General features: G+C 54.2%; 1 protein-coding gene across 5 annotated transcripts in view; it reads left to right on the plus strand.

Moving 5' to 3' along the window:
- The first annotated feature begins 9,428 nt into the window (after positions 1-9,428).
- The window catches only part of DNAH1 (dynein axonemal heavy chain 1), a 75,583-nt gene continuing 60,395 nt past the window's right edge, over positions 9,429-24,616 (plus strand). For 4 of the 5 annotated variants that reach the window (XR_009350730.1, XM_059161082.1, XM_059161084.1 and 1 more), the window contains exons 1-7: positions 9,527-12,855; positions 13,890-13,962; positions 16,050-16,224; positions 16,646-16,802; positions 16,953-17,085; positions 19,591-19,752; positions 20,328-20,580. Coding sequence is in view for 4 of the 5 variants with exons in the window: in XM_059161082.1 (XP_059017065.1) it covers positions 12,475-12,855; positions 13,890-13,962; positions 16,050-16,224; positions 16,646-16,802; positions 16,953-17,085; positions 19,591-19,752; positions 20,328-20,580 (1,334 nt within the window). In the remaining variant the exon portion in view is untranslated. The other variant, XM_059161083.1, reaches the window with a different exon arrangement.

The raw sequence follows: 24,616 nt of genomic DNA on the forward strand, positions 1-24,616 counted from the left end.
TACTTAGCAGAGACACAAGACCCAAGGTCCCTGGTCAGCTCTAGAACACAGAGATTCAAATGAGCCAATCATCGGGAGGTCTCCAGAAGGGCCAAAGCATGGGCCAGTTGGGAAGGACCCTCCTCTCAACGCCTCTCCCACGTCAAGCGGGTGAGCCAAGACCACCTCCCCCCATCCCAAAGCTGGAGAAATAAGCTGATTCCACAAATTTGGCTTTCCAAATGGGCTGGAAGGTGTTACCATGGAAACCCTGAAGGCCAGCTGTCCAGGTAACCAGGCCTTGTGCCCACCTTCACAGGACCCCTTCGTCGCTTAAAATGTTCCTTCAGAGTGTCGGGGACTACTTCCCCCTCTAACATCACGAGTTAGCTGTGTGTCCTCAGGTAAGCCCCTGACCTCTCTGGGCAGCGGCCTCCCGATTGGAGGCAGCTGGACGAGTAATTCCCTTCAGCTTCAGCTGAGGCAGGACAGGCAAAATGATGGGGCGGGGGGAGGGGCTCTGTCCCCACAGGTGTGGCCCGTGGTCCCTGCCTCATTCCCATGCCCAAACTCCCAGTTCCGTGGGGCTCACTCGTGGCAGGCGGGCATCACTCCTGGGTATCCCCTCTGCGGGGCAAGGAGGCAGCTGCCGCCGCCAAAGCCATCCTCTAGGTCCCTTGCTCCTCCATGCCAAGCACATTAGGGAATAATTAAGTAAAAATAGGCCTTCCGACCAGTGTAGCTCATTAAGGCCTAATTAAGTTAATTAGTTCCAGGTGTGGATGGCGAGGCTCAAGTGAGGCGGCGGCTGTTTGCTGTAATTGCATTTTCGAAGAAGCAGCCGTGGTGGCAGGCGGTAATGGTGGCGGCAGAGGTGGTGGCTTCCTCTGAGGCCTGGAAGCCCGCCAGGGAGTTGGGGAGGCTGCTGCGGGGCTGTGAGTGGTGGGAACTCCAGCAAGCCTGGACCACCCACAGAGAGCAGTGGGCCCAGGGTCAAGGTCAGCCAGGCCCTGGGAAACCTGGACTACCACCCTTGCTAGTTCTCCTCTCTGCAGGGGTGCCTTGGGTCTGGGGTCCTGGGGGAGGGATGCACCAAGTCACCAGCAGGCATCCTCCCTGCTCAACAAATAGGGTGGGCCCGCTGTGGCTGGTCCTTTGCATTCCCTCACTCCCTGTGACAGTCCCCAAGAAGACCCTCAAATGGCTTTGCCCAAGGGGAATGTGTGCCTCCTGGGGAGGCAGCTGGTAGGACCTGTAGGAATCCACCTAAGTCACCCTCTCCTTCTGGCCCAAATCCCCACTCGGGTTCCATTCTGCAGGTGTGTGGCTCTAAGATGCCCTCTCTGTGGTTCAGGGCAGGAGTACGGCCACTCAAGTCTGGGACCTCTGCAGGGGACCTGCTGGCCCCTTCAGTCTCCCACCCAGATGTCTCCCCAAACCTACTTCCTGCCCCAGTTCCAGGACGGCCCTGCAGCTGTGGTCCCATCCCATTCACTCTGTCCATTTGGCTGCAGCTCACTAGGCCTCCCATCCGTGCCAGGCTGCAGGGCCAGGGCTGGGGACGCAAGGCTGGCTGAGGCAGGTTGGACCCTGCCCCATGACACCTTTGGTTTCTCTGAGGAGGGAGACCTACTAATGGCCTGGCCCACACAGAGTTGTCAGGCCTTCGAGGAACGCTGTGGGCACTGCGGTGACTATGACCCAGGTGAGGAGGGCGTCAGTTTCAGTGCCCGAAACTAAAGGCCTCCTGGTCAGAGGGTATGTGGAGAATGAGAGGCCAATCAGGGAAGGGGCCACTGGGGGGGCACGGAGGGGTCTAAGGCTGGGGAAGAGTGGCTGGACTGGAGGGATGCTTAGGGGCAGTGGGAGGGTGGACTTGGTGCACTGGTTGGCTGAAAGGGGGTGGGGAAGGAAGAGCCCACAGCTTCCAGGAGAGAGACCCCCACGGGGGCGGGACTAGAGTGAGGCAAGTAAAGTATCTAGGATGCAAAATTGTAGGCATTGACTCCTGGCCTTGTGTCCCCATCTGTGCCCTGTCCCTGGTCCTCTGAGATTTCTAACACAGTGGAAGCCAACCTTGGGGTCGGGACAAGGGGGCTAATTCTGGACAGGGTGTCCCCCTCTGTCTTTAATCCCTATCTTGGTGTCCTGCCTTCTCCGCTCCCTCCAGGGCTGGGGTAGGGCTAGGATTGACCCCTTAGTGTCTGACATGCTCTGAGCCGGTACCCCATTTCCATTCTGATGCCCAGGGACAGGTACCCCATCCGGCTTCTTCCTGCCTGCTCTCATGACGGGGGAGCTCCCTGCCACCCGGGCACCCAGTCCCTTGGCTCCGGGCATTGTAAGAAGTGCTTTCGTGGGGCACCTGAGTGGCTCAGTCAGTGAAGTATCTGACTCTTTATCCCCATGCAGGTCTTGATCTCAGGGTTATGAGTTCAAGCCCTAAAGTTTGCCTCTACGCTGGGTGTGGAGCCTGCTTAAAAAAATGTTGGGTGTTATTTTTTTTAAGATTTTATTTATTTTTTTGTCAGAGAGAGAGTGTGTGAACACGAGCAATGGGAGCAGCGGGCAGCGGGAGAAGCAGGCTCCCTGCTGAGCAAGGGACCCCATGTGGAACTCAATCCCAGGACCCTGGGATCATGACTTGAGCCAAAGGCAGATCCTTAACTGACTGAGCCACCCAGATGTCCCTAAAAAAAAAAAAAAAAAAAAAAAAAAGGTTTTATCCTTAGCTAATACCCTGAGCCTTGCAGTGTTTTCTAGCTAACAGTGGCCTCAGCTCTGTCTCTGACCCTTTCCCACACCTCTGGTAGGTCTGCTGATCCCCTCTCCCAAGACAGCTTAACCTCTCTGAGCTTTAGTATCTCAGCCTATCAAAGGGGAAACAATGTCAGTCACCACCTTCTAGAGCTGGTATGAGGAATAATGACAGGATGTGTGGGGCGCCTGGCATGGCCTTGGCCTCAGAAGTCCCCTGCCAGCCTCAGGCGGCAGGCTCTGCTGTGTCCCTCACACACCCAGCCCAGACACAGAGCTAGTCCCAGAGGAAGACGTTCACGGCAAAGAAGTAATATTTTCCTGAGATGGCTGGTGGTTCGGATGGGTTCTTTGCTCAGTATTCCCTCCAGCAGTAGGAGCCGCCTTGGCCCCTCCTTCTGGCTCCCTTCTTCTCAGGTCTCTCTTTCAGGGGGATTAGCCCTGGCTGAGAAGGAGGGGCACAGCCCCACCTGGAGGGAGGTGTCTGCCAGTAGGTGTCTCTGGGGCACATCACCTCCTTTCCATATAAGACTGTAATGGTCGTGCTCACCAACTCCCAGGGGCCTGAGACCTCTGTTTCTTGTCTGAGGGAAAAGAGCACCACTGAGGAGGAACCGACAGTGCAGAGGCCCAGAGCAGTGAGGAAAGGTGGATGCAGGGAGGCCAAGTCCTGGGTGCCAGGGGTAAGGTCAGGGGAGCAGAAGATGTGGGCTATTTGTGGGGCTGGGCAAGGAGCTGGCTTCGTGCAGAAGAGGACTTACTCCTTCTCCCGCTACAGGAGGGAGGGCTTGCTGTTACTATAGACTCACCTTGTTTTTACACATTGGGGCTCCAAGAGAAGAAGGGACTTGCCCAAAGTCACATAGCAGGTGGGACCTGGGCCGGCACAGACCCCCCCCCCCCCCAGATCCTGGTGGCCAGGCTCCTCCCTCTGCGGTACGTCAGTGGAGGGACCACCTCACCTCCTGAGGCTCAGTTTTGTTTGATTTGGGGGCCCGCCTTGAGGTGCTGGGTCCCCCAGGTGGTCTTGGTAACTGTGGCCTGATCCAGGCCAAGGCCGAGCTTTACTCTCTGCCTCAGTTTCCCCAGTTGTACAGGAGAGTTAAACCAACTCAGGTTTGGCCTGTACTCTTTTCACCACCCCCACCATGGTGCACCAGGGGAGACAGGTGGCCTGTAGCTCCATGCATGCATGGGAAAGTGAGGTGCAGAGAGGGGACAGGAGCACCTGGGGCTTGGGTCACCCCCAGGCTTGTCGACCCAGCTCTGAGGGTGTGGTCCGCGGCCAGGAGAGGTGGCTGCAGGGATGGTGGCCAGAAAAGCCCAGGCTTTCTGATCTCCAGTGTTCTGTAACCTGCCCTTTGGCAGCCCCTGGTCTGTCTTGGGTTCACAGCTCCACCCCTGCTGAGGGTATCCCCCTCCCTGCTAATTATGACTGGTCACAAAAGCTGGACCGTGACCAGACAAAGGGACAGGGATGAAAGTGCTGGTTGTCATGGCAACCTGGAGGGTTGCTGGGACCCAGGGGAGGGGCTTGGCTATGTGCCTGGGCCCAGGCATCTGGATGACCTCTGAGCATAAGCCAGGATGGCCCAGGGGCTCTCAGGGGTTCCCCCTCCTGTTCCATACCCACCAGAACCGGGCACACAATGGGAAGCTCACCCCCTCCATGGCAGCACCTGCTCCCTGTGCCTCCCCTGGTGGCCCCATTATCCTGCACCTGCTGTCCTCCCCCACACCTGCTCCCCAGCCCTGGTGTTCTTCCCAAGGTGCTCCCTGCCCATCCCCAGGCCCAGCTGCCTGCTCTGAGGGCTAGCCAAGAGGGGCGGTGGGACCAGGAGGGGTCACAGGGAGGGCCCTGGGGAAGGACAGAGGGTCCAACTGCCAAGCCAGCTCTGCCTGCCCAGTGGTGGGTGTGCTCATCTCAAGGGCTCCTTAGGGGACCTCAGTCTCCTCACCTATAAAATGGGAGCAGTCATTTCTGCCCTCACGACCTCCACGAGTAAGTTTCTCTCTGCTTGGAAGGAGCTCTGAGGCCTGGATGTCGCCAGAGCAGGTCAGGTTAGACAGCGAGGTTGGGAAGAGCAGAGGGAAGGGGTTGTCTTCCGCAATACTCTCAGGCCCGCCCACCTCTGTTAGAACACTTGGAGACCTGAATGCCGTCCTGCATACTTAGGGATCACAGCTTGGAGGGGGAGATGACATTTTCCAGGGGACCCTCAGGGTCGAGGGGACCTAGGCAGGGAACCCATCTGAGCCAGGATTATTATGGAATTCACTTCCCACACACATACAATACACACAACAGGAAGAGTGCACACTCCCAGGGGATGGCCTGCGGGGTCTCTGGTGTTCCACTTCAGGTGGGGAAACTGAGATCCAAGGAACTGTATTGTCTGGTTCTCTGGCATCCTACCAGCAGGTGGTGGAATGGGGGGACGATGGGGCAGGAGAAGTAGGAGGCCGGCCAGCGCCCCCCTGCTCCCGGAAATGATTGGGGATCCCCATGGCAACTGGTTTTTGTCTTGTGGCCCACATTCTAGTGACTCCCTATATCCTATGTGACAGCCCCAGGTTCCGCTTGTACTTGGGCAAGGCCCTTCCCTTCTTGCCCCCTCAGTTTGCCCACCTGGAGGGTGGGAGTAGATTGCCAAGGAGGCGATCAGCTCCAGCTGCTGCCCTGGCTGGCTGAATGCCCCCCTTCCCCACCCTCCCCGAGTCGGCACAGGCCGGCCACTGATGGCAGCGCCCACCTCTCTGACAATGAGGAATTTCCTCTCTGCAACAAACCAGCCTTCCTGACCTGTCTGGAGTTTCTTACATACTCCGTCTCAGATGTGTGGCAGGGGCAAAGCTTTTGCCAGGAATGGAGGCATTTGGGGGCACAGCAACTATCCTGGTGTTCCTCAGGCCATTCTTCAGGAGGCCCCAGGGCAGACCTCGGCATGTTTTGTGTACCCCACTGTGCAGATGGAAAAACTGAGACCTAGTAAGGGAAGAGACTTGCCACTGAGTTGGCAGCAGAATCCTGACCTCCTGCCCTGTTCAAAGAACTTTCTAGGGGTAGGTCAGAATGGCAGGCTGGTTTCCAGACTCAGTGAACTCAGGTTCCCTGGAGGAGTGGGGTGGTGCGGGCACTTGGTGGGCTGTGGAGGCTAGATAATGAGGCTAGTCCCAGTCTGCGGAAAGATCATTCAGTCGGTGTTCACTGAGTTCCTTGGGGCCAAGGGGAAATCAGAAGCACTCGGAGCCTAATTATGACAGACAGCTGCCTGTGTAGCTCCTTGGTGTCCCATGGAAATTCTTGTGGAAGATCTCACTGTCTGGGGGCCAATCACTTGGACCCCCTCCTGGCTCCTGCTCCTAGAGAGCCAGGCCTCAGCATTCTAGACCTTATTCTGGAGCATGGTCTGGAATTGCAGGTCGGAGGGGGGTAGGCTGGGGAAAGGGTATGAAGACGGGGTGCTCTGAATCCTAGTCAACCCCTAATAATTCAGGACTGATGGACTGGCAGGGCTGCGGGGAAAAGCAGCACCACAGCAACCCACTATCCCCGCTGTTCAAGCCCGCCCTCCAGTTGGGTGACCCAGCAGTGGACCAGCATCTGGTCACCTGCCAGGTGGTACTGGCCATGGTCCTCTGGGGCCCCTGAGGAGAGTATAAATGTGTTCTGTGGGCTGAGGCAATCAAGGAGGACTTCCTGAGGAAGTGTAGCCTGAGATGGGGTGGGAAGTTGTAGAAAAACTGAAAGAGGGAGGAGAATCCAGCTGGAGCTGGGAAGCTCCATGTGAGTTCAGGTGGGAATGAATGGCTTTGGGCTGGGGGCCAGGATGAGTACTGAGCCTTCACCGGGTCTTCAAGCTTCCAGTCCCCCAGGAACTTCTACCCCTCCCTGAGATCTGGGCTTTTAAGGTCTTGTCTGCCAAGCTGACCTCATGGATCAAAGGAGAATTAATTTGTCTCCATTTTTATTCATCAAAGAAAATGCTGGTTGGAGCGGCTGAGACCTGCTGACCAATAGAAGAGAGGGGGAAGATCAGAGGAGGCCTAGGGAGAGGGTGGGCACCAGACCTCAACCAGTCCTCTGACAGCCCCCATGCCTGTGACTCAGTTTCTCTCAGGAGCAGCTCAGGGCCCCTGGCCTAGAAAATCAGAGGGAGATCCTGGGAGGCCCAAGAGGCTGCCTGGGGGCAGGTGGGGGAGCGATAGCTTTAGTCATCCTGTCTGGATGCCTGTCGCCCTCTGTTCCGGCCGGCCAGCCACGTGAAGGGCTCATTCTATCTCCTATTCACATGGGGCTTTCATCTCTGCAGCCAGTGAAGCATCGCTCCCAGCCTCAGCTCAGGCAGCAGAAAGGCACAGGGGAGGGGTGGTCCGGGCCTGCCATGCCCTCAGAATTCTGCCCCGAAAGGCATGGGCCTGGGAGCCCTGCACAGCCTGCCCACCCAAGCCCGAAGCTTCCAGCCCACCAGTGATAGGGTAGAGAACCCCTACTCACTCACAAGCTCTTGAAGGAACCCGGTCTTATCTATTTCAACAAGAGCAAGGCTGGCTTCCCTTCCAGCCTATACACGGCAGAGGACTGCCTTCCCACCGCAGGAGGGGCAGGGGCCCAGGGTGGGGTCGTGGCTCAGCCCCTTGTTCCTCCCTCAGGGAACAGGTAGGTGTGGCAGCCTTCAGGGCAGGGCAGGAAGAGCAAAGTCTGAACCTGTGTCCAACCAATGGAGAAGATGGGGGCATTAGAGGGTGGACATCTGAGACCCATGAGGGCAGGGACTGACCCCAATGTCCTGCCAGGGAGGAAGGCAGGCAGTCAAGCCCACCGCCCACACCTGTAGAGGGCAAAGTGGAGCTGGCAGGATTGCTGGGTGAAGAAACAACCCCTGGCCTGCACACCCCAGGGACATAACAGTGACCATCTCATGGTGGGGGTGAGGGGATCTGTGGGCTGGGCCTTTTGAGAGTGGACCTATCCTGCAGTGGCCTATCCATCTGTCTGGCAGCCATGGCCCCTGTGATGTCATCAACCCACTGCGTTGCTTGGCAACTTTCCAGGATTAGCGCTCTGCCCCTATCATTCCTGACGTCCCACCATGGGCTGATGTTGCCCTGGCAACCCGGATGGGTACTGCAGCTTTTTGGACAGCTGTACCCAGTGTAGGGAGTGCCAGGAAAAAGCCGAGAAGCAGGTGCCTCTCTATAGGCTGAATAGGGTACACAGCCTATCCCCAGACCCACAAAGGAGCCAGGCTGGCCCAAAACAGGGCTTTGAGGGTCTTTGTCTCCTCAAAGAACTATGGCCACCTTTGCCCCCAATCTCCCTCTTACCCCTTCTTTCCTTCCGCAATGGTCACTGAGCACCTACCATGTGAATGCCAACAAGAAAAGCAAATAACACCACAGTTTGGGCTTCGGGAAAGTTGTACCAGCATTGGGTCTTGAAGGATGAATAGGAGTTGGCCAGAAGCAGGAGCTGGTGGAAAGAGGTGTTCTGGGTGGAGGAAGCAAAGCCTGTGCAAAGGCCAAGTTACTGTCTCCAGCCACAGCTTACACTCTGCCTCTGTGCTCCTCATGGCCGGGCCTCTCTGGATTGCCCATTCAACAAACACACTTGTAAAGCAGAATCCAGTTCAAATCTGAATGCTTAGTGCTCAGCTCCAGCTGGGCACTAAGCCAGCATTGCTAAAACGTCAAGTAAAGTTGGACATTTGTCTAAGGAACCTCAGGTCCTACCACCTCCCCCAATACCAACCTGCCTTACCAAGCCTCAGTTTCCCCATCTACAAAATGAGGCCAACTCTGAGAAGGCTCCCTGGGTAAGGGTTCTCAGGTTGAGGTATCGTTTTTCAATTTTCTTTTGGTTTGTAACCCACCTCTTACCCTTACAGGAAAAAAAAAAACAAAAAACGTTAAGACTAATACACCAGATATCTGTAAACTTCACATTTCTCAATTGTTAGTATTGGACCGCTTTTGTTTCATCTCCTCTCTATACTTTATTATAAATTTAGCTGAACCATTTGAAAGGAAGTCACAGCAGCGGACGTCCTGACATTTGTCCTGAAATTCTTCGGCCCACATGTTAAGACAAGGACAGTCTCCTATACAACCACAATACCATTTTTTCACATGGAAGAAAACTAGCAGAAATTCAATATTTAGGACAGACAGGAGGATCAAAGCCTGAACCCATGCCAGGTCTTTGGAGCAGATGGGCACCTGAGGCCAGAGATGGGGGAAAGGGGTGCAGGAGCACCCACTGGCCACCCTGAGGAGTTGAGGAGTTGTATCCAGGGGTGTGTGTGTGTGTGTGTGTGTGTGTGTGTAAGCTGAGCCGCCACAGAACAGAAGCGACCCTTTCCGCAGCGACCTAACCATCTGGCTCACAGCTGTGGCTTAGATACGAACTTCCTCAATTATTACCCCCCAATTATTTACATAACTTTAATTTTTATTTTATTTTTACTGGGATGCAATCAAAGTCCTCACACTGCGTACGGGCTGTTTTGTCTCTTACTCTAGGAGAGTGCGGGAGGGGAGATGGGTAACGGAGCCCGGGTTTGACCGCCTAGGGGGCGGTCCCTGTCCCCAACCCACCCTCCGGGTGAGGGAAGCGGCGAGCGCCGGGCGGGAGGAGCGTCGGGAGCTGGGGCCCGAGCAGACCCCGGGAGCGTTCGCGGGCGGAAGTACCGCCAGCCGCGATGATGGCCCCGCCCCCTAGCAACAGGCCCCGCGTCCCTCCCTAGAGACGGGCCGCCTGACCCCACTCCGCTCGTTGGAGCCGGTAAGTCGGTGGCGCCGAGGGTCCGCAGGGCGAGAAGGGGCAGGGGCACCTCGACTAGGCGCAGAGGGCGAGTGAACCGGGAGGAGGACGCCCTCCCGGCCCAAGATCCACGTTCCTACATACGAGTCTACGCACCCCGTTTCCCCAGCCTTGGCCCGTGGGAAAGGAGTGAGGCGCGCTTTTAAACAACCCTGCAGAAAAGTCCTGTACTTACTAGGCCGGTGTTTTGCCCCTCCCCACGCATGGCGAGGTTGTGGCCTCTCCCCCGTCCCGCTCCCCGCCCTGCGGAAGGCACCTGCAGGGAAGGAGCCCACCTCCACCAACCCCTCAGTCCCTTACCTAACGTCACCTGTGTCCGTTCTTAGTCCTCCCTATCCCCACCTGCAAATCCGCAGAGTACTGCGGCACCTGTCTGGGAGTGGTTATAGACATTAACTGATTTTCTTGCTTGACTCCATTTATTCATGGAATCATTTAGCCAGCACTTTCTTGGCACCTACGGAGAGCCAGGTCCCTGTCCAGTCCCGCGGTAGCTCGTGAGGTTTCAGAGATCAACGTTACTTGAAAATTCCTGCATTTGCAGCTCTCATGATCACCTGGCAGGGCAGACAGGTGTGCACATAGAATACAGGGAGATGTTCACTGGAGGGAGGAGCCTATGACAGCTGGGGAAGCACAGAGGGGCTCACCTTAGGTAAGTACTCTAAAAAGGTGGGGAGAACTCCAAGCCTTTGTGGTTATTACTGTCCATAATATTGTTTGCCAGCTAACACCACCAAGGAAAGGGACTTCAAAAATCCTTTAAGCCACACATCCCCCTTTCTATATGACGCCTTACCTAGAACCTGGTGTGTGAAACAGATGTAGGGTCTTCATTGAATCAGGGGGTGGATGGCTCTGAAGCCCTTCTGCTTAGGCTCCCCTCCGCATAAGCACTCACTTTGCAGAACCTCAGGGCTCCTCTGTGCACAGTTTGAGAACCACGGTTGTGGCGCTTAGGGACATGGACCTTTGGGTCAGCCAGAAGTGAAGACCTCCATTTCCATTCTGGTTCTGCCATTTCCTGGCTGTGTGTCCTTTGCAAGGTCCTTGTCCTCTCTGGACCTTAGTTTCCTTGTTTATGGATTAGAGATGACAGTAATATTTGTTGTGAGGATCCAAAGCCCTTGTTTATTTGTGTCCAGCCAGCCAGTGCCCGGCGGGTGGTTGGGTCACATGGGGTTGAATGACAGTGAATCCACCCCCAAAGCTTCTGCTAGCCAAGCTATTAGGACTCCCAGGTGATCTGACTGGGGAGAAAGAATACCTTGGGTTTAAATTCCAACTGCCCCTCTTGCTGGCTGTCTGAACTTGCGCAGGTCCCTTAACCTCTCTGAGCGTCATTCTCCCCAGCTCTGGGAAATGAGGGTAGTCTCAGTTCTCACCTCAGAGGTTTGAATGAGATGTTGCAGGAACCACATCTAAGCCTCTAATAGCACTCCCTGTCGCAGACACTGTGCCTGCTGGGGTCACCCCCACCATCTTACTGGTCAGTTTCCCCACACAAACAGGGGAGAGTGCCCAGAGTGACCTGCAGAGGCTTGCTGGCAACGGTGTCCTCACACTCTCGCCAGCCCTGCTTATTCCCGCACAGACACCACCATCACCTGTGGGGCTGACAGGAGATAGAGGTGTGTCTGTCTGTCTATCTGTCAGCAGGTCCCATGCACACCAGCAGCGTACAGGTGCTCAGAGCTGGGGTGGAATGGGAAGGGAGCCTTGGATCTTTGTAAAGGGCCGAGGGATGGAGGGGAAGCAGGATTCTGGGTTTGCAACTCCCTCTCATGCCTTCCTTCTTGGGATGTGCCTGAATGGGGTCCCCACTGCCAATCCGCTCAGAGGGAGAGGGCTCATAGGAGCAAGAGCTGCTACCCCCCACACTCCCCATCACAGACTCCCTTTGCCTCCAGCAACATTATGCTTTCCTGGACATTTTTCCATCTGTTATCTTGGCGGAGCCCGATGACACACCAGCTCGGCAGCCAAATATATTGAAACACATTTGAAAACTGGGGAAACCAGAGAGTGGGAAGCCCTCCTGTGGCGTGGGGTCCCCAGCCTCTCCAAGAGCTGCTCTGTTCAGTGATTTCGTTCAAAAATGAGCAGACCTCTGTGTGTTTGCAGCCACGATGGGGCTGAGCCTCAGCAGATCCTCTGTCCTTTAAGGTACTCTGGGAAGGGCTGGTGACTGTCAGCAGGATAGGCCAGCCTCAACAATGTTTTTGGCGCTGGCCCTGGGAGGTGGCTGGCCACCAGGGAGTGGATTCAGGGAGCTGAGTTCTGGTAGGCCACGCCTGACTGGCTAGAAGCTGGGCTGCCTTTGGGCTCAGAGTTTGGGGCTTCCTGCCAGAGTCCCATCTGCCTTTTATGGGCCCTACTGTGGCCTTGCCAGCTCCCCCCCTCCCCTCTTCTTAGAAATGGATTCAGCAGCTGCCCTCAGCTTTAGCACTGCTGGGTAGCTTTGATCCAGACAGTCCTGGCTGCCCAACCTGCCTTTCAGACCCCTCCAGGCAGGATTCCCCTGCAGTGATCCAACAGGAAGCCTAGGCCGGCCAGGCGCACCTGGTGGCTAAAATGGAGATGACAGAGCATTACATGCCCAGCCAACAAGGCAGCCTGTACCACAAGTTTGCTTTGTGCCAGTGTGCGGGTTTGGGGTGGGGGGAGTGGGGAGAGGGCGTTGCTTGGGTCAGCGTATGCGTTTGTTAAGACATTTCTCACATGCAGCACCCAGGGAAGGCCCTGCTGTCTCCCAGGAGGACCCGCCTGGCACTGTGTGTCTGTCCAGATTAGGAGACCCCTGCCTCTGTCCCCAAGCCTGCGTGGAGGGCTGTGGCTTGTTGCAAGATGCAGACAAGGCATCCCTGTGTCCTGGTGCCCCTGGGGGCTGAGCAGAAGCTGGCAAGATCCCAGTAATGCCAGTATCTTCTCCTAGGAGCGCCCTGAGAAGCAGCATGGAGCAGCCTCACAGAGAAGGCCAGAGCCCAGGAAGGACCCCTCGGGGCCCAGAGTGCGATGGGACTCCCATGGACCAAGAGTGTGGTCTGAAGAGGACCCATGCAGACCTAGAGTATAACCTGGGGAGGATTCTTCTGGGACCAGATTTTGGGTCAGAGAAGCCTCTTCCAAGTGCTGACCCCGATCCCCTGCCTTCGCCCCTGTCCCCACCCATGCTCTCAGACTTGGGGCAGCCCCGGAAGTTGCCCCTGACAGGTACGGATAAGAAGTACCCCCTGATGAAGCAGCGTGGGTTCTACTCGGACATCCTCAGCCCTGGAAGCTTAGATCAAATTGGGGTGAGTGTGGAGCTGTCCCCTACCCAGTCAAAGCTCTCCTATGGGTTCCAGCCACCCCCCTCCCTTCTTTCCTTCCTCCGCCCCTCCCTCCCTCTGTTCCTTCTCTCCATCAGTCCATTTCTTCACTTGTCCGTCTGGCCATCTAGCCATCTGTCTGTCTAGTAAATTGTCCTTCCATCCGCCCATCCACCTGACCATCCATCCGTCTGTTCCTCCATCTACTTGTCCTCTCATTCAACAGTTCATTACCAAGTATCTCCTGTGCGACAGGCCCTGGGCTGAGCACTGGTGACAGTGAAGATGAGACATCTATGTCCGTACTGTCATGGGGCAATGGCTTTGGTGGAGGGGTCCTCCCCCAGCTCTGGTTGGGGAGGGGTTCCTTGGGCAAGGTGGCATACCATGTGTTTACTGGGTGGCTGGCAGGGGGCTTGAGGACACTGACAGAGGCCATGGCCTGTGTAGAGGAGGAGGAAAGAAGGTGAGGGGACAGATTATGGCTTTGGGGGAGGGGGACATTGGAGAGGGGATAACTAGGGGAAGGTTCAAAGAGCCCCAGAGTCCTGGACAGCCTTAGGAAAGTTCAAAGAGTTCAAAGTTCAAAGTTTCAAAGAGCCCCAGAGTCCTGGACAGCCTTAGGAAAGTTCTAGCCAGGACGGGTCAAGAGAGATAGCGCAAGAAACCACCAATCCTCACTATGCTGTGGGTGCCAGACTTGCCCTTGGTGGAGGAGACATGCACAGAGACACCTGCTGGCATTGTGGTCCCTCCATCTTGTGGCTCAGCCCCTGGACACAGCAGGGGTGATCTCAGAGGAAGGAGGGAGCTGGAGCTGTGCAGGACCAGAAGCAGGTGGGGTCAGGGGTGTCCTAGGTGGCTGCAGCTTATTGTCCACTGTGGCCTCTGAAAGGGGAATCGTGGAAACTCACTGGTTCTGCCCCATCCCCGCGACCCTGGGGGTTTCCCGGTGGGTTTGGGGGAGACATCTCCCCAGGATGTTTACACCCCCTCAGAGCTCTGGGATTTGGTTTTAGGAAGTGTGCCGTGGTCCCTGCGTGAGCCAAGACCTCCTGCAACAGGCCGACCTTGACCAGTTTACTCCAAACGGTCAGTGCCCAGAGGGGCAGGGTGGATGGGTGGGTGCATTTAGAAGTAGGACCTCTGGTCTTAGAGAGATTATTTCTGCTTGGCTTGGGATCTCAGTTTCCTCAGCTGTAAAATGGGGGTAACAAGACATAAGGTGCTTTGTGAGGACCAAGCTAATGGTTAGTGCTCAGTGAAGCACAGCTTTCTGTTCCTCTTAGCAGAGCTGTGATGAGGGCTCCGCGGTGACTGGGCTGCTCAGGGCCAGAGCATCCGTTCTCTGCCTGGCTGAAGACACTATGGTGTTTACTTGTGTAAATTCTGTTTTCTCCCTCCCCTGGAACATGAGCTTGGAGGAGGCCATGGCTGTGTCTGAGTGGTCCTCGCAGGGACCCCAGCACCTAGAGCAGGACCTAGCACAGGAGATCTCTGCTGAAGGGGCAAAGGGTGACTCTCCTTCCTCCGAGGCTATGCACTGAGTCTTGTAAGGTCTGGGACAGGACTGTGGGGTGTCTCCACAGGAGAGGCAGCAAGCTGGTTGGGGCCCTGAGTGGCAGAGAGGAACTGGCTGGGGACCCTCCCACCTGGCTGGCAGACGGGATACCCTCTTCAATCAGGCCCAGAGGGCCCAGCTCTGGGAGTGGCTTGACTCTTTTGCTGGCATCTCCCAGATTAGTCCTCTCGGTGCCCCTGAGCCTTGTGGGATCTGGGAAGCCCCAGAAGTGGCCCAGGAAACAGCACGTGTACGCACATTTGTGCAGTGAGCTGAGGATCCGGGCTATTGTGCTCTATAGTCTCCCAGACAACTGGGGCTCAGAAATGCTTACAGAGCACAGATCTAAAGGCTGTGTGTAGCTCCCACCATCCATGGGAGGGTGGAGTGGGGTTGCTCGGCGGCTCTGCACCCCCACCTTCCTGAGGAAAAGCAATCCCCCAGAAGGCCACAGGATGGTGGCTTCCATAGAAGTCCACTCTGTGTCTGGAAGGCCAAGGGGAGGACTTGAGAAGCCTGTCTGGGACTCACGGGCACAGCTGAAGGTCAGGCTTGGTTGTCTTCACCCTGCTTCCTCCTTGGCCCCTGGGATTCAGGGCTGGGCCCAGAAGCCCATGATCCTAGGAGGGGAATGGTGTCGTGGACCCACAGGCTCAAAACATGATTAGCCATGCCTTTTTGGTACTGTGAGGTTCCTTGAGCACCTGACAACTTGGGAGGAGAGCAGACTTCAGCTGAGGACCAATGGCCTCTGCTGAGCCTCTCGAGTCTTCTATGGAGCCCCAGCGGCTAATCCCAAGGTGGGCTGTCCTGAAGTGTGACTACCTCTTGTCTCTGGAGAGGTGGTGAGGCCCAAGGCAGGGGTCACCAGGGCCTCCCAGGAGATTGGATGGGGGCCATCACTGAGCTTCTGTGAGCCTCCCCAGCTCCTGGGAAAGGTGACTCATCTCCCAGAGCATATTCCCATGCCCCCTTTCCCCACTTCTCGGGACTTTTCCTTTACTCTTAACATCCCCCGGGAATCCCTAAGTTCCAGGCAGACTGGAATGGTCACCCTACCGATGGGTCTCTCCCCACCAGCTGCCCTGGTTGTCTAAGTATGGGTGGCCATTTTGTGCTCTGAATGTCCTACAGGGCCAGCATGATGGCGCTACCCGCTCATACTGTATCCAGAATGCCTTGACTTTGGAAATGCTCCTGGGGGTTGAATAGCATTGACTATTGCTATGCCTGGGGCCTCTGGAGTAGGGGTGTCAGGGAGCTACCACTTTGCCTTCCTGTCCAGTTATAATCCCCATTGGTCATTGGATTCAGCATCCGGCTTGCACAAAGGCCACCAGTGTGGGGATGAGGAGTGTGGGGAAGAGATGACTGAACATGCTGGCTCTGGACATGGAGAGCAGGAGGCCTTTCCAGAGGCCCTTGTCCTCCAGGTTTGCACTCTCTTGGGCACTTGGTGCCAAATCTCCCTTCTCCTCACCACTGCTAGCCACAGACAAGCTCTGAGCTTCCCTGGCCCCAAAGCATGCATGCCTGCCTGGTCCTTAGTACTTTGCCTTGGGGAGTATTGGGCCCTGGCCCGAACCCCTGCCATTCCCGTCTGTGCCTCTGCCTGCAGTCAGAACCTTTGAGATTCCTGAGGGCTTTGACGATTACCTGGAGCAGCAGCATATTGGGTCCACCACCCAGATGCTCACTCAGACTGACTTCCCGCCGCAGGCCTATGAGCCCAAGGTGCAGGTGCCTTTCCTGGTGCTGCCAGGCCAGTGTCCCCGCAAGATTGAGATCGAGAGGTATGGCTGAGTTGGCAGGTGGCAGGCTGGTCCTCTGGGAGGGGGCATCCACCCAACTCAAGGGGGCGAGGGACAGCAGGCAACTAGGTGACCATCCTCATAGCAGAGGTTATGAAAACGGGTCTCTGTGCAAACCTTCTTGCCCTTTGGGTTCTTAATAGGAACACACTGCCTTCCTTGCTGTGGAAATGGGGAGGGTGGCCTTTGAGTCAAAACAGTGGAATTGCCAGGCAGGACAGAGGGCAAGTGGGGCCCAGGACACCAGCCCCACTCCCGACACCACTTCCTGATGAGTTCCAGCAGGGGTGGGGGGCCTGCAGGTGTCCCTGGGCCACACTCCTATCCTCCCCTCCCACCTGTGGGTCCTTGCTGGCACCTGTGAAGCCGCCTCACATGAGATCCCCTCGTCCCCCTCGGCCAGGAGGAAGCGGCTGTACCTGAGTCTGGACATCAACCAGTTACTGGCTGATGAGGGCATCGACTCCAACATGCTCATGCCCAGGCATCCAGATCCCCAAAACCCCCAGACCATCGAGCAGGGCCATGACCCGCTCTTCCCCGTCTATCTCCCGCTGAAGGTGAGCCTAGTTTCCACAGAGGGCTGGTGGTCAGGGGTGGAGGCCCAGAGGAGCCCAGCCTTCACCCTCCCCCATCCTCTGGTACACCCCGTCCATTTGGCCCCGCTAGAGGTGAGCTCTCTGTCCCCACCCTCTGCCCGTTTCTTCCAGGTGTTTGACAATGAAGAGTTTGATTGCCGCACTCCCAGCGAGTGGATCAACATGGGCTTGGAGCCGGGGTCTCAGGTCAGGAAACCCGTCCCTGGAAAAGCCCTCCTGCCCACTGATGACATCCTGGGGCACGGTGAGCAGGGCCGGTGGGGCTGGGAGGGAAGGCTCCCAGTCTGCAGCATCCCTGACGGGCAGCAGTCCGGCCATGGACTCCTGGGCTGCCCTGGGGGCTGGGGGCCATGGGAGGTGAGAGCCCACCCACTTTGAGGCCTCCCAGCTGGGATGCAGACTAAGGGGCAGGCCATACAGAGGCATGAAATAGAAGGACCAAGGATGACATCGTGGGAGGGCTGGGGAAGGGACAGCTGGATGGTGTCTAATATTTTTTTTTTTAAATCTTTGATTTACTGGTGATAAAAAAAAAAATACGCAGTCTTGTTGGAAACGTTCAAATGTGCATAAGGGGCACACGTAAAGACTTTCCATCCTGCCACCCAGAAATCACCACAGCTCCAGCTGTCCCTGTGGCCTCTCTGCTCTCACCACAGGGTGGACAGCACACTCCCTCATGCTCACCCGTCTGCTTGCAAACACTCATTCACAAGCCCCCAGCGTCGTCCTCACACGCCAGCCCCCCACGCTCACATACCCGTTTTCACGGCACACACTCATACTTCTGCCACTACCACACCCCCACACATGTGTCCATGCAGATCTCTGCCTTGTCTGCGTCTGCGGCTGTGTTTGCTGCTGGAGGGAACAAGCGGCGGGGTGGTGGGGGGTGGTGGTGGTCCTTGGCTGCCACCTGACTTGCGTGGCTGGTCTCCGTGTGGGCATCCCAGGAAGATCCAGGTTAGGAGGTGGGATGTTGGCGGTAGCTGTCCCCCTCTGCAGGGCTGAGGGCCATCTCTGCTCCCTGCACACTGCTTTGGGGTGGGGAGCAGGGCTCTGGTGGGCTGCCTCCAGGACTGAGAGCCATGCTGGCTGGTTTTATGACTGCTCAGCCTCCAGGGGTCCCCCCACCAGCAAGTCCATTGAGCAAGCTGTAAATTTATGTTTCGATTTAAAAACATGTTAATGCTAGAATCAATTTCTCTGAACTAGACAAGAAACCCAGGAATGTTCCCTTTACTTTGGACTTAATTACAAAAATAATTTAACTCAATTGTTCCCAGATCTCCAATTTCTGGTGATAAAACCAGAAGGTGTGGGGCTGCATTAACCTTAAATGCACTGAGTACCAGCCTCCTCGAAGTGTTTCTGCCCGCCCCTCCTACACACAGGCCACACCCCTTCGCCCAAGCTCAGCCAAAGGCAGCCCCGCCGGTGGGAGGAGGGGCTGGCAGGAAGCGATTCTGCTAGAGACCTCTTGTGTTCTGCCTGGGGTTTCTTGTGACATCTTTTTCTCTAAGCTGAGCCAAGACTGGTCAGCCTCTTCAAAAAAGAAGCATTTGGAAGGGGAGCGATGGGAAAAGCAAAACAAGCAAAGCCAGCGAGTTTACCACAGCAAGCTCCTTTACCCATCTTTCCAGCTTCAACTAGAATTCCAGCCGTTTTTCGTCAACCCAGTGTGTAGGACCCATCAGTTTATTTTAAGGCACTTCTGCTAGGCACCGTGCCACGTGCGTCTTCCTTCCACAAAAGTATACGGAGCACCTACTATATTCCAGTTTCCGTTCTAGGTACAGAGACACAGCTGTGACCAACACAGATAAGGTCACACCTGCCCTTGGGGAGCTGCCTCTAATGTGAGGAGGCCAACCAGCACCAGGATAGGATGCATACGTGGTGTGGCTTTAGACTCTGTGAGGGACACAAACAGGGTATCAGGTCAGAGAGTTCCCAGGGCAAAGGTGCTCTTGTAGACAGAGATGGTTTCTCCAAGGAGAAGCCATTTGAGCAAGGAACAAGCCAGCAATAAGGTGACCTGAGCCAAGACTATTCCAGGCAGAGATGATAGCCAGTACAAGGGCCCCGAGGCAGTAGTAAGCTCCAAAGTCACAGGAACAGCCTGACCTGCAGTATGGCTGGAGAGAAATGTGTAGGGCTGGTAGTGGCAGGAGATGAGCTGAAGAATAGGGCAAAGGCTTTCAGCCGAGGAAGTGGGCAGGAAGCCCATCCTGACCAACAGACCGTGAAGCCCACTTGGGGCCACTGCTGGGCGGTCATCATCTACTTTGCCCTGACCTATCCTGATATGAGGGGCCTAGGGGCTCAACTACCATGTGCAGCCCACAAAAAGGGGTTCACTCTGGCTTTGGCCACCTTGAAGGGGTCCAGTTCAGACTCGAGGAGTTTTACAACTACATCCTCAACAGGTCTCTCTGTGCCTGGGGCTCTCTTGCCTCGCGTCCCAGCCCCACTGGCCTGTCTCTATCGGCCATGAAGGGGTCATACAGAGCACAAGGACAGAGAAGCCTGGTCCTTCTGGCTCCTCCTCACCAGGGGTCCCCCAGAGGCCAGCTCAGCTGGGGGAAGCAGGGGCCTTGCTTTGCTGGAGCTAGAGGCGGTCCATCCTACAGGGAGGGAGGCCAGACTAGTAGCCACTGAGACTCATTCCCAGCACCTGCTGCCCACACTCAGAGGCCCCTGCCGACCCTGTGGCAGAGAGCACTGGCAGATTCGCCTCCTGTTTCAGAGGACCCCAAGAGTCCGAAGCTCAAGTATGAATGGTGCAGTGTCGGCGTCCTGGATTATGACAAGGAGAAGAAGCTGTACCTGGTGCACAAGACAGACCAGAACGGCTTGGTGCGAGATGAGAGCGGGAAGCCCATCCTGAACGGAGGGGTCACCGCTGAAGGTGACCACCCCTTGCAGACCCCCCATATAGGCCCGTGACTGAGGCCAACCCCCACCCCCCAACAGAGCCCCATCAGGCTGAATTCTCCCTTGCTCTGTGCGTCCTGCGGCTGTCTGTCCCCTGACCTGTGAAAACCCCAGGACACATCACTCAGAGACCCCAGGAAGGCAGATTGCCATTATCTGATGGGCCCACTCTGAGCCGCTGACAGGACCACTCCCAACACACTGCCAAAAAGGTGTCTGAGGCCCATAGATCAGTGATGTTTGTGCCACCCCCGCTCCTGCACCGTGTGGCAGTGATGGATGGGGACATGGGCAGCCACCCCAGGGGACGCTTCGTCTGTGCACAGCTCTTTGCAGATGACAGAGCACTTTCACATCCAACCATGGCAAACTGTGAGGCAGGCCGGCCCATGGAGTGTGCCCATTCTACAGATGTGACAGTGTGTCAGAAAGGGGAGACCACTTGCTCAGGGCCACCACGCCTCAATCACAGAGCCAGGCTGGAGCCTAGTGTTGCAACCCAGAGGGTCTGATTGTGTTCTGTGTCCCCTTCTCCTCCCCTGGCCCCAGGAAGGCCCCCCCTCCTCACATGCCAGTACTGGGTGCCCCGGATCCAGCTGCTCTTCTGCGCCGAGGACCCACACGTGTTCACACAGCGCGTGGTCCAGGCCAATGCCCTGCGCAAGAACACAGAGGCTCTGCTGCTGTACAATCTGTACGTGGACTGCATGCCCTCCGAGGGCCACCAGCTCATCAGTGAGCAGAGCCTGAGCAAGATCAAGCAGTGGGCCATGAGCACACCCCGGATGCGCAAAGGGCCCTCGTGAGTCCCCACCAGACCCTTCCCCACCCCTACCCCCATCCTCGAACATCACTTCCTCCCGGAGCTCATCTGTGGGCCATCTCTCCCACTGCGCTGCGGACTTTTGGGCTCTAACTAGTGTCTTGTTCATCTCCAGATCTCTCATTATCAATACTGACTCATGAATTCTTATTTTATTTGAAGGGTTATAATCTGTTGCTACTATTTTTTTTTAAAGATTTTATTTATTTATTTATAGACAGAGATCACAAGTAGGCAGACAGGCAGACAGGGGGTGGGTAGCAGGCTCCCTGCTGAGCAGAGAGCCCGATGTGGGGCTTGATCCCAGGGCCCTGAGATTATGACCTGAACTGAAGGCAGAGGCTTTAACCCACTGAGCCACCCAGGCACCCCCTGTTGCTACTATTTTATATTTTGATGCCCAAATAGCCCCAGATTGGGCCAGAGGGAACCTCTTCAAGCTCATTTCTGTGTCCTTCTGATATGTTCCTATTGGTCTTCGAGCATGTCTATACTTTTGGGCACAGCAAGAAGTTTGGGGCTCATCTTGTCCTTCTCCAGACCCCAGCCTTGAAATCAGCTATTTCTCCAAGGAGCCCTGGTTCTTTTCAGTGGGGAATGATATGTACAAGCCAAGATCTGGGTACTAGATATTCTCCCATTGTTACTGGAAAATCATTGCTTTGAGGTTCTTAGACCAGACAAATCTGGGGCATATATATATTATGACATTATATTACATTGCTATTATGTATAACCTCCACACACACCCATATCTATTTCTGTCTATTGATTTATCTGTTAAAAACCATGGGTTCTATAGCGATACCTTAAAACTGCCCCTAATTCTCATTCTCACCTGTTACTTCTCTCCACAGAAGAAAATCAGCTCCCATTCGTTGTTCCTAGTATATTTGTTCAGTCCCAGAATGCACAGAAAGTAGTTTCAAATTGCTAATTCATACTCTTTAGAAGAAAAACCTTACTAAGCAGAACTTGATACACATGTAGTGTTCTTTTTCTCTTCACCCTGGGGGGCATTCAGAAGTTAATTTGCTTTAGTTCTTCCCATGCCTTCAATGGGATATATTCATTTGATGAAATACAGGGTGGTCCATTTGTTTTATGTATTTAGTGGATGTTTTCTTTATATCTGTTTCTCTCGCTGACTTACAGTATTCATTAAGCTATCCTCAGATCGGTCCCTCTCCATCCCCATTCATTCTATCCTCTCTACATCTCCCACTTTCCACCCTGTCATGAGCTTCTGCTATGTCCATTCTGTATTTCTTTCTGCACAAATGAGCAGACGCATATGTATTCTTAGACCGCCTTCCTTCCTACTCGGAGAGCGGCTCGCTATGGGTATCTTTTTGCATGTTACCTTTCTCACTTCTAGTAAGTCCTGGAAATCAATCCTTGAGAACTCATTGAGATTTCCTTCCTTCTTTTTCACAGCTGCACAGCAGTCCAGTGTGTGAATGTACCTTTGCTTACTGTAGCTTATTCAACTGTTCTCTATCATATAGGCATTTAGGTCATTTCCAGGATGTTGCAATCAGACAGTGCTACAGCGAATAACCTTGTGCCTTCTATGTCCGTAGTGATGGAGGGGTAGCTTTCAGGTAGCCGAGAAGCAGGATTGCTAAGGCAAAAGATAGGCACATCTAGAGTTTGGTTAGCTATCCCCAAATTTCCTTCCGTGGGGGTTGTGCCATTTGCAGCAGCGTGTGAATGCCCGTTCCCCCACAGCCTTGCCGAGGGTGTGTTGTCATGCTATGTGATCTTTTGCCAGTCTGGAAGATAAGTAAGGGAGCAAGGTAAGTAAGACTGAACTGTTATAAGTGAGGCTGAACATTTTTTTCCATCTTTTCATACAATTAAGGGTAAGTTTAATATATTTTTGAAACTCGCCTATTCATGTCTTTTGCCCATCCCACCGCCCCCCTACCCAGCCAGGCTCTTGAGCTTTTTTATCTCCCTCTGATTTTAAGTGTTCTTTATATATTAGGGATACTGGTCCTTCATCTGTGATGCGTGTTGTAACTTTTTTCTCCTGGTTTGTCAGTTGTCGTTTGACTTTGCTTATGGTAATGTTTGCAATATAACTTTAAAAATATTTATCTAGATAATGTTATTAATCATTTCTCCCATTACCTCTGGGTTTTGAGTCATAGTTTGAGGGCCCTTCTCCATACTGAGGGTTTCTTCCTGTACTTGTATGGTTTCATATCCTTGTTCCGTCTTGATGTATAGTGTGTGGTATGGATCCAAAATTTACTATTTTAACTGTTTTTAAGCGCACGGCTTAGGGAAGTTAAATGCACTTCACACTGTTGTGCAACCATCCCTACTGTCCATCCACAGAACTTTGTGAAACTCTGTACTCATTAAACAATAATTCCCCACTCCCATTTCCCCCAAGCCTGGGGCAACCACCATTCTACTCTGTGTCTCTGTGAGTTTGACTCCTTGAAGTATGAGGGCAATCATACAGGCTTTTCCTTTAGTGTCTGGCTTATTTCACTGAGTATAATGTCTTTTAGGTTCGTGCCTGTTGTAACAGGAGTGGGAGTTTACTTCCTCTTTTTCCTTGTACTAGCCCATTGTGTGCACATACCGCATCTTGTTTATCTGCTCATCTGGGGATGGACACTTGGGCTGCGGCCATATTTTGGCTACTGTGAACACGGGTGTACAAATCTCTCTTCGTGTCCCCGCTTTCTATTCTTTCAGGCACACACCTGGAAGTAGAGTTGTTAGGTCATATGGTAATTTTATTTGTTGTTGTTTAGTTTTTATTTCATAATCATAAACTTAACTTTGCAATCCATCTAGACTTGGAGAGGGGTACGGAAAATATGGGACCCAAAGAACTACAGTGAAAGCACAGATTGTAGGCCATTATGAACAGATGGGAGAAGGAACCGTCTGGTAGTTAAGATAAAACACACATTACAGTTATTAGAGTTTGTCCACAGTCAGTAATGGTGAACGGGGAACTGCTCTTGCCATTCCTGGACCCAAAGCACCCAATGGTTTCCATGGTACTCTGCCCTCTTTCACCTGGCCAAAGACCACATGCTTGCCCCCCAAACACAGCCTTGTCATGCAGATGAAACACTAGGAACATTTGTGTTGGGTCCTGCATTTGCCATGGACAAGATGCCAGGACCCATGTGCTTCAGGCTGAAATTCCCATCATCAGATTTCTCCCTCTGGCTGGACCTGCCGCCAGTGTCATTATGGCATGGGAAGCCATCGCCTTGGCACATGAACCCTAGAATAATTCTGTGACAGTGGGAAACTTTATAACCAAATTCTTTCACTCTATGCTCAGAGCAGAAAAGTTTTTGGCTCTCTTTAGAACTTTGCAAATGGCTCGAAAGATACATGGCCCAAAGGCTCATGTTGATGGCAAATGTCTAAGAACATCATGGTAGGGTAGCACAGGACAGCTCCGGTGGCGTCAGTGGCATCTGCGAAGCCCTGTTTGGAATTTTGGAGATGCCATCATCCAGCTGCCTTAGGTGGCGCCCTAATGCATATTCCCACCGGTGGGGCTCCGGGGTTCTAACTTCTTCACATCCTCGCCAACATTTCTTTTCATTGTTTCCTTTACCATAGTCATCCTAATGGACATGCCGTGGTATTTCATTGTGGTTTGTATTTGCACTTCACTAATGCTTAGTGATGTTGACATCTTTTCCTGTGCTTATTGGCCATTAGTAGGTCCTTCTTTGGAGAAATGTCTATTAAAATTCTTTGCCCATATTTGAATCCAGCTGTTCGGTCTTGTTGTTGAGTTTTATGAGTTCTCTATATATTCAGGATATCAATCCCTCATCATCTATGTGGTACTTTCTCCCATTTCCTGGTTTGCCTTTTTATTCTGTTGATAGTGTCCTTTATATTACTAGGACACCAGGCTTTTCACATTGATGAATTCTAATTTTTTTCCTTTGTTGCCTGTGCCTTCAGTGTCATAGTTAGGAGATCATTTCCAAATCTATTATCATGAAGCTTTTCCCCATCT

The sequence above is a fragment of the Mustela lutreola genome, chromosome 2, assembly GCF_030435805.1.
Source record: "Mustela lutreola isolate mMusLut2 chromosome 2, mMusLut2.pri, whole genome shotgun sequence".
NCBI classification, from domain to species: domain Eukaryota; kingdom Metazoa; phylum Chordata; class Mammalia; order Carnivora; family Mustelidae; genus Mustela; species Mustela lutreola.